Consider the following 8868-nt stretch of genomic DNA (forward strand, 5'->3'; position numbering starts at 1 on the left):
TTTCTTACAATACTAAACATACTCTTATCATAAGATCTTATCATAAGATCCACCAACCATGCTTTTATCCAAAGGAGTTGAAGCATAATTGACCAAACTCAGAAGCAACCAATATGTCCTTCAGTAAATGAAGGGACAAATAAGTTCTTGTACATCCAGAAAATAGAATAGTATTCAGGGCTAAAAAGAAATGAGCTACTAGCCATGAAAAGATATGGAAGAATTCTAAATGCCTATTGCTAAGTGCAAATGCCAATCTGACAAGTCTGCATACTGTGTGATTCTGACTCTATGACATTCTGAAAAAGGCAAAACTATAGAGACAATAATAAGATCAGTGGTTTCTGGGGATTTAGAATACTCTGTATGATATTATAATGTTGGATATATGTCATTATACATTTGTGTAAGGTCATAGACTATACAACGCTGCGTGAATTCTAACATAAACTCTGGACTTTGGGTGATTATGATGTGTTTCAATTTAGGTTAATTTTTGACAAAAAAATGTACAATTCTGATGTTGATAGTGGAGAGGCTAGGCATGTGTGGGGAAGGGACAATATAGGAAATCGCTGCACCTTCCTTTCAATTTTATCATCTACATCGAGTTGCTCTAAAAAAGTAAAGCCTTTTAAAACACTGAATCACAGTACTTGGAATCTCAAGATTCCACATGGGACTCCTTATAAAACCAAGAAATTATAACTGACCGCATTCTTTCAACATGCTTCAAAACTTTAGAATTTAAAAACAAATAGACAAAACCAAAAACCAAACAAACAAAACACCACTAGTCATCTCAATTGACCAATTCCCTGGAGTATTTTTACAATGGTTTCATGCAAGTAATGAGGGGCTTCTGTGGTCTAGACCATCAAATGCAGAGGAATTTTGCAATCAAATATTAATAAAAAATCTTATTAATCACTGAAATACATCACGTATTGCTCTAAACATTTACACATATTAACTTTCTTAATTTCTACAGCAATGTTGTCAGATGACTATTATTATTATCATTCCCATTTTATAAAATGATGCAATTAGGGTACATTGTTAAGTAACTTTTCAAAGGTTGTTAAGTTAGTAAGTGACAGAGTGAATGCTATCTAACTGGAAAAGAACATTTGTTTTTTTTGCTATCCAAAATTTAATATGCTTTCACTTTAATTGTGTGGTTGTGAGAAAGTTCAAAACCAAGATAGTATCTGTAAAGTAGACTATAATTTTACATTCTCTACTGGCCATTAATCTTTTATTTCAAACTTAGTGTACATGAATGTTTATAGAAAGAAGTACCCTCTTCTATGAAATATCTACTTTTTATCTTTGTTTTAATTTTTTTTAAAGATTTTATTTATTTGTCAGAGGGAGAGAGCAAGAGAAAGCACAAACAGGGGGAGCGGCAGGCAGAGGGAGAAGCAGGCTCCCCTCTGAGCAAGGAGCCCGATGCAGGACTCGATCCCAGGACCCTGGGATCATGACCTGAGCTGAAGGCAGATGCTTAACCAACTGAGCCACCCAGGAGTCCCTTTATCTTTGTTTTAAATAAAGAGCACATTATTAGCCTGCTGGGGTGCCCACATGTCTCTGTCCAGGCCTGACATAAAGCTTTAATGAGAAGCAATTCCTAGTTGGATTAAGGACATTTTCCTGAGTTTTTACTGAGCTGCTTCCAATGTCTATGCACTTGCTTCCTGTTGAAATCCATTATCCTGAGTGAGGGTCCCTTATTAATATGAAATTTTCTTCTCTTACACCTTGATATTTAAGCTATGTTCATCACTTTCCTCTACTTCTCATCCCCTTTCCTCAATTCACACCCAGTTTATTGCTCTTATTTATCCTGCTTCAAAAACTATAAGACATGGATTCAAACTTGCCACGGCCCGCGTACAAGGTCGAACAGGGATGAGGGCAAGAGAATGAAACATAAAAGTATGGGAACAGGAGGGTTGCCCACGGGGGTGCCGCGAGCAACAACTTTATTCTTTCTCACACACTTTATATAGGCTTAGGTTATATAACAATAGGACATAAACAAGTTCCACGGGTTTCTCCCTGCCCTTCTCCTGGCTCCATCCCGAGTTTCTGGTTCAAGGCCAGATTCCTCAAGGGCATAGTTTCTTCCCTGTTTTGCTTACGCGGTATGCCTTTAAAGGGCCAGGTGCGCTATCTTTCAGGGTCTATCAGTAACACTGTGGTTTTCTTGGCCTATATACAACTCAGGCTAGCCAGTACAACATGTTTTTGTATGGGGGCAGTCAGGTGGCCATGGTTCAAAGGGATCAGGGAGCCTTTGCTCTACCTGATTAACCCCCTTGTTGCTCATGGCTCCCGACATATCCCCCTTTTATCTTTAAACGCAACATGTGTACATTTGCTTGGGTACTAGCCATGAAAGCAAACAGACAGCGACTCCAAGCACACCATAAGCAGAGTAATAAGGCTACCCCTACAACCAGAGCACACATAATCCAAAAGGAATGTTGGAGGATATTAAAGGGGTTAAACCCCTGTAGCTTTTGTAGAAAGGATTGTGCCATGTCTCTGGGGGTGACTACATGCAGATGGGAGGAGGCTATATTGTTTATTTGTTCTTGCAATTGAAACAGATCTAGGCTTACATTTGTCTCATGCCAGATACCTTGCAAGTGCCTCTGCACCGTTTCCCAGGAGACATTGTCAGCCTTTAAGGGGGTTACACAAATGGAACCATACCCTCCGTGGCATACAAAGGACAGACGAGTGTGTAACATTGAATATTGGGTGCCCAGGTACTCGACGGCCTGTTCTAGACCATCTAGGCGAGCCAAAATTTTTTTATCTATACTTCCTTGTGTAGCGAGGGTCTGGGAGACATTATGGGCTAAGCTATTTACATGGGAGGCCGTATGTATGCCTTGGGACAGCGCCACCGTGGAAACAGTAGCCGAGGCTATCAGGGACACCAAGGCAGTGATGCCGGCTATCAGGAGGCCCAGGAAGCGTCGTCTCCGACTAAGTAGGCCTTCCAGTTCTTGTGCAAATTGGTAGCCATAATCTCTATACCAGGGCCCCCCCACCTCTACAGGCATCATTAGATAAGGGGGCCGCATGGCTAGAAAAACCATCTTTGTTGGATTTGGGGCGCCGGGTAAAGGCAAACAGTTGGTGAGATAACATTCCTCACAAGTTATTTTGTAAAGGGTTCTATTGGCCTTAACCTCGGGCACCACGGACCCGTCCCCCACCACAAACAGAAACGGTGGGGAAAGACATGCCCGAATTTGAAAGGTCAATGGGCCCGTGGGGAAACCAGGGAAAAGAGATGAATTAGCTTTAACATCTCTCATGGCCGCAACAATTTTCCATAAGTCCGGGTGTCTCATCTTCCCCAGTGATAGCACTCTCCCGGGAGCAGAATTATTGTGGTCGTATGGCCCATATTCTGAAGGCAGGGGGGAGCGGCGCAAAGGGAGATCCCCGTCTTTTGACCAGTCAATTATATAAGTGTCAGGTATGCCATGGGGAGTCACAATCTCTGGGTTGTGATGAACGCAGGTTTTCCAAGAGGGTCCATAGGTTTTCCATGTTAGGTCAGATTTGCAGAGGGGATAGTCAAGGTATGGGGTCTCAAGGGATCTGGAAGCGGGTCCGAAACGGCCAACAGGCAGGGGCCGTCGATGTTGAAGGACAACCTCGTTGATGTCCCAATTCTCCACCATTACATGAGGTGTCAAAGTGTCTCCTCTGGGTGGCTCAGTTCCATACCAAGAGCGGATTCTTCGGGAGACTGGTGAAGTGACCACGCATCCATAATGGGGCGCCTCAGGGCCATCGATGGCCTGGAAACAAATGGGGGGGGCAGAAGCCAGGCTGGTCCAGTTAAAAGGCGCCACGGCATGAGTGAGGCCGGAAATCTCACGCCCATCAAAAATGTCTGTGAAGTTAGTAAACACCGTAGGTGAGGGATCCTTCCAGGTGACCGCCCTCGCGGTAGGAGGATCCGGGACAAAAGCCCAGTAAGGAGAGGCCTGGGCAGAGTCAAGGGTTAAAAGTGATAGCATGGCAAGGAAAAGGGCAACAGCCGTGACTGGCTGGCCCGACTCACGCACGGTGGCCTCAGCTCGAGCAGTCAGGGCTTTGATGCCTCCGCATATTATTTTCCTCTGATCCAAGGCGGGGCGTCTCCTCGTCCTCCCGGAGCGGATCTGGAGCCGCCTCATTCTGTAAACCATCACGGACAATGCGGACGCATCGGAGCGGGAGCCAGCGTGGCGTCTCCTCATCCTGGGGAAAGATACAAGCACATCCTCGGCCCTGGCGTAGGACCGGGTCAGGTCCCCTCCACTCCGCAGTGGCGGGGTCACGCCACTTTGCATAGAGGAGGGGAGCCTGCTCAGGCTGCCAAAAACGTTCGGCGGCAGTGCGGCCAACCGAGTCAACATTCAAAAAATTTAAAACAAAGAGTACTAATGAAAGGTGTAAGTGAGGTGAATATTTTATTTTCCCCTGTAGTATTTCCCCCTCTTTTAGTTTTTTGAGGTACATTTTGAGGGTGGAATGGGCTCTTTCGACAATGGCCTGACCTTGAGAATTATAAGGAATACCTGTTGTATGAGTGATGTGAAAATTTGTACAAAAGGTCTGGAATGTTGAAGAGGTATAGGCTGAACCATTGTCGGTCTTAAGAGCCTTTGGCATGCCCAGAACTGTGAATGTTGCGAAGAGATGATTTTGGACATCTACAAAAGTTTCACCGGAATGTGCGGTAGCAAAAATATAGTTAGAGAAGGTGTCGATGGAGACATGGATGTATTTAAGGCGGCCAAACGGTAAGTAAGTGGTTACATCCATTTGCCAAAGGTGGTTAGGAAGGAGCCTTCTGGGGTTAATGGCATATGAGGGGGGGTTAAAAAATTGGGGACAGGACTGGCATTTTCGTACAATTTGTCGGGATTTTTCCCGGGAGATGCCGTATTGACGCCGTAAGGCCTGTGCATTTTGATGGAATTTTGTATGGCTGCTTTTTGTTGTCTGAATGGTGTTTGTAAAAAATATATGTGTATTTTCATCAGCTATGCGATTGTCCTCCGCTAGGGGGCCAGGAAGGTTAGAATGAGCTCTGATGTGTGTTATAAACAGAGGGTGGTTGTGGCTTATTAGGGGGGTTCCCCGAGGGAAAGTTGAAAGATGGGGCTTGTCTTGAGCCCTTAGGGCATTCATTACGAAAGTGTCCAAGTTCCCCGCATAGAAAGCAGGGCATGTGAGCTTTAGAATTCATTGGGGACTTTCCCTTTTGTTTTTTAAGAAGTTGTGAATGTAGCTGCTGCGGAGGAATTCCTCGAAGGGCCGCTGCTAAAGTCACCCCTTGTACATAACTGGGACCAATGTCTGCACACAGTCGCAAAAAATCCTCAAGGGTGCCCGTGGACTTCCAAGGCCTTATGGCCGCTTGGCATGCTGAATTGGCATTCTCAAAGGCTAGCTGTTTCACTATAATAGTTTTTGCCTCCCCATCTACAACAATTCTACTTACGGCTTGTAATAGCCGTGAAACAAAGTCTTGATAGCGTTCATCGGGCCCCTGTCTTATTTTAGATAATTCCTCTGTCTTTGTGCCAGTGGTCGGTAACTTTTTCCATGCAGTCAAAACAGCCTCATTGATTTGAACATAGGCAATCTCAGGGAAATGTATTTGGTTACCCACTTCATAATAAGCTCCAGTACCAGCTAACATCTCATATGAGACAGGGATTTGGGTCCTTCTGTTATAGATAGTCAGATTGTTACACTTTTCTTCGAATTCGGCCTTCCACAACAAATAATCTCCCCCACTAAGGCAAGCCCAGGCAACAACCTTCCAATCTCCCGGGCAAAGAGCTTCTCTGGTAAGGTTCTCCATCATGGATAGGGTAAAGGGAGCAGTGGCCCCGTACTGACTACAGGCAGCCTTTAAGTCTTTTAACATTTTAAAATTTAAGGCAGTATATGTCCGTTGGCCTCCCTGTAAGGTTACTGGGTAGGCATTAAATTCTCCCACGTCCTCTCCCGCCTGCTGCGCTGTTAGTAAAGTTCTCTGTAAAGGGCTAATGTTGGATACAGAGGACTTGGCAGCGCTCTGTTGATTGGTCATAATGGGAAAAGCCTGCAGCGTGTTAGTTTGAGTACACTTAGTCACGGAATTAATCCCTTGACCAGAGGTTGTGACTGCAGGCAGGACCGATTTCAACGATGTGGGCATAGTCAGAATGGGGTCATCATCAAGATAAACATCATCGTTGCCAAATTCATCCCCACCACTCTGAGCCTTAGGGGTTTTCCCTGCCAAGGGCATAGGCGGTGGTGGAGGAGGGAAAGGCTCCTGGTTGGGTAAGTTGACATCATCGCCCAGAATCTCAAAAGAGGATACCCCAGTGGGAGTCAGGGGTACTTTAATAAGATCCTTTTCCTCATCTTCAACCCATGATTTTAAAGATATCAGCTCAATTTTTTGTTGTGGCTCCAGGATTTCACAAATATGAGACCAAAGGCCCATTGTATTGGGCGGCAAGGCACCGGAGCCCCGCAACTTTATTTGATTTTTCATCTCTTGGCCCACCCGTCTCCAATCCTCTGGGTTTGTTGTTCCTTCTAGTGGGAACCAAGGGCACAAATCTTTTATGTTCCTGAAAAATTCCTGCAGTGTGGAGGAAGACACCTTATGCCCTCTCTCTGCCAATAAAATCTGCAGGGTCCGCAGAAAATATGCATGACTAGCGGACTGACTTTGTCCCATAATTTCTTACTCCTGTCGTGCCGGTTAAACGACCGGTTCTCTTACCTGAATGCTTGCGACGTCAGTGTCCAGGATCCTCTTTCATGTGCTCAGGTCCCTGTTCGGGCGCCACTTGCCACGGCCCGCGTACAAGGTCGAACAGGGATGAGGGCAAAAAAATGAAACATAAAAGTATGAAAACAGGAAGGTTGCCCACGGGGGTGCCGCGAACAACAACTTTATTCTTTCTCACACACTTTATATAGGCTTAGGTTATATAACAATAAGACATAAACAAGTTCCACGGGTTTCTCCCTGCCCTTCTCCTGGCTCCATCCCGAATTTCTGGTTCAAGGCCAGATTCCTCAAGGACATAGTTTCTTCCCTGTTTTGCTTACGCGGTATGCCTTTAAAGGGCCAGGTGCGCTATCTTTCAGGGTCTATCAGTAACACTGTGGTTTTCTTGGCCTATATACAACTCAGGCTAGCCAATACAACATGTTTTTGTATGGGGACAGTCAGGTGGCCATGGTTCAAAAGGATCAGGGAGCCTTTGCTCTACCTGATTAACCCCCTTGTTGCTCATGGCTCCCGACACAAACTCACTGCCTTTAATATATTTCATAATATATTTATGCTTGAAAATAAAAAAAAAATTATCTTGCTCTGCACATGTCTGACCAGGTCAGTGCTGTTATTTCACGTGGTAGGATCACCACCTTTCAATCCTTCAATCGCCCAATTTAGATTACATAGCAAAAGGGAACCAACCATATTAAAAAATAAGACATGCATCACCATGGATCTGGATTGGAATAGAAACTCACAGTTGTGCTTGGGTCTGGAACAGCAAGACTGCTCAGCTCCAGGCCAGAAAGTAGGAGACCCAACCAAGACTTCAAATCACTTGGGTTGAAGCTCCATGAATTTCTCCCACTGGACATTGAAGTGCAGTGTAAATCCTGGACCTTGAAAAAGTTAAAGTAGGGCCCCATGATCACTGAGAAACTGGTGTATCTACTGAGCTCTTCCTGAGATGCTAGAGGGAGCTGGACCTGGGACAGCTGGGCCTTGGCCAAGCCACCTGCCAACATGGGAACTAGATCTGCAGAATTCCCAGTGATAAGAGCCCCAAGACGCAGGGTTAAGATACGGTGCTGCAGTGAGGGGCTTGGTAAGTCAGACAAAGATGATTGCAGAAGAAGGAAAACACACACATGCAACTTCTATTCATTTTCACTACTACAATAATGCATTCTACATATTTATGATTTTATTAGTTTGGTTTTGGCATCACATTGTATAAAAAGAAGCATTATAATAAAAAGATGAAACTTTCTAATGATATTTGGAACTACCTTAGGAATGGAAAAATAGGGCATTAGAGAAAATAATGCATATACAAATTAACTCTTATTCAGGAAATATTTAAATATTGTTTTTCTTTTAGTTTTTGATATCTCACCTGCTTATAAGTGGATAAAACAACAGCGTTTTGCTGGTACTGAACTTTTATTTGCTAGGATTTTTAATTAAATTTCTTATTAATGCCACATGTAAACAGAAAATCATTAATATGCCTCAGTTTTATGCTGATGAAATCTTAATCTATAGAAAAATAATTCTTAGGCAAACAGTTTCTCTTATACCAACATGAAAATACCTTTATCTGGTTTTTATTCACTTTCACTGTACAAACAGTTGTAGATAATATATTAGTCTCGCCTGAGAATAGAAAAAAAATTTTGAAAAAAGATTGGCTTGCAAATGTTGGCCTAGAATGATACATATGATAATAAGGTTTTTATTCACTGCATATTTAATTTACTTTGATAGCATCAACTTTTATTTGCTTTTGTCTATAATGACAAGTATTATTGTCAATAGTATTCGCTTTTTGGTAAACATTTTATTTTATTTTTTTAAGATTTTATTTATTTATTTGATAGAGAGAGAGCACAAGTAGGCAGAGTGGCAGGCAGAGGGAGAGGGAGAAGCAGGCTCTCCACTGAGCAGGGAGCCAGATGTGGGGCTCGATCCCAGGACCCCAGGATCATGACCTGAGCTGAAGGCAGCCGCTTAACCGACTGAACCACCCAAGCGCCCCTTGGTAAACATTTTAGCAC

General features: G+C 43.8%; 1 protein-coding gene across 1 annotated transcript; it reads right to left on the bottom strand.

Moving 5' to 3' along the window:
* Positions 1–1919: 1919 nt before the first annotated feature.
* Positions 1920–3920, bottom strand: LOC141373403 (endogenous retrovirus group K member 13-1 Env polyprotein-like). Its single transcript, XM_073896214.1, has one exon. It carries the CDS (start codon positions 3708–3710, stop codon positions 2316–2318), a length of 1395 nt encoding a protein of 464 aa, XP_073752315.1. The 5' UTR covers positions 3711–3920; the 3' UTR covers positions 1920–2315.
* Between the last annotated feature and the right edge of the window lie 4948 nt (positions 3921–8868).

This window comes from Callorhinus ursinus, unplaced genomic scaffold, assembly GCF_003265705.2.
Source record: "Callorhinus ursinus isolate GAN/ISIS: 27379988/994484 unplaced genomic scaffold, GSC_fseal_2.0 scaffold1, whole genome shotgun sequence".
NCBI lineage: Eukaryota > Metazoa > Chordata > Mammalia > Carnivora > Otariidae > Callorhinus > Callorhinus ursinus.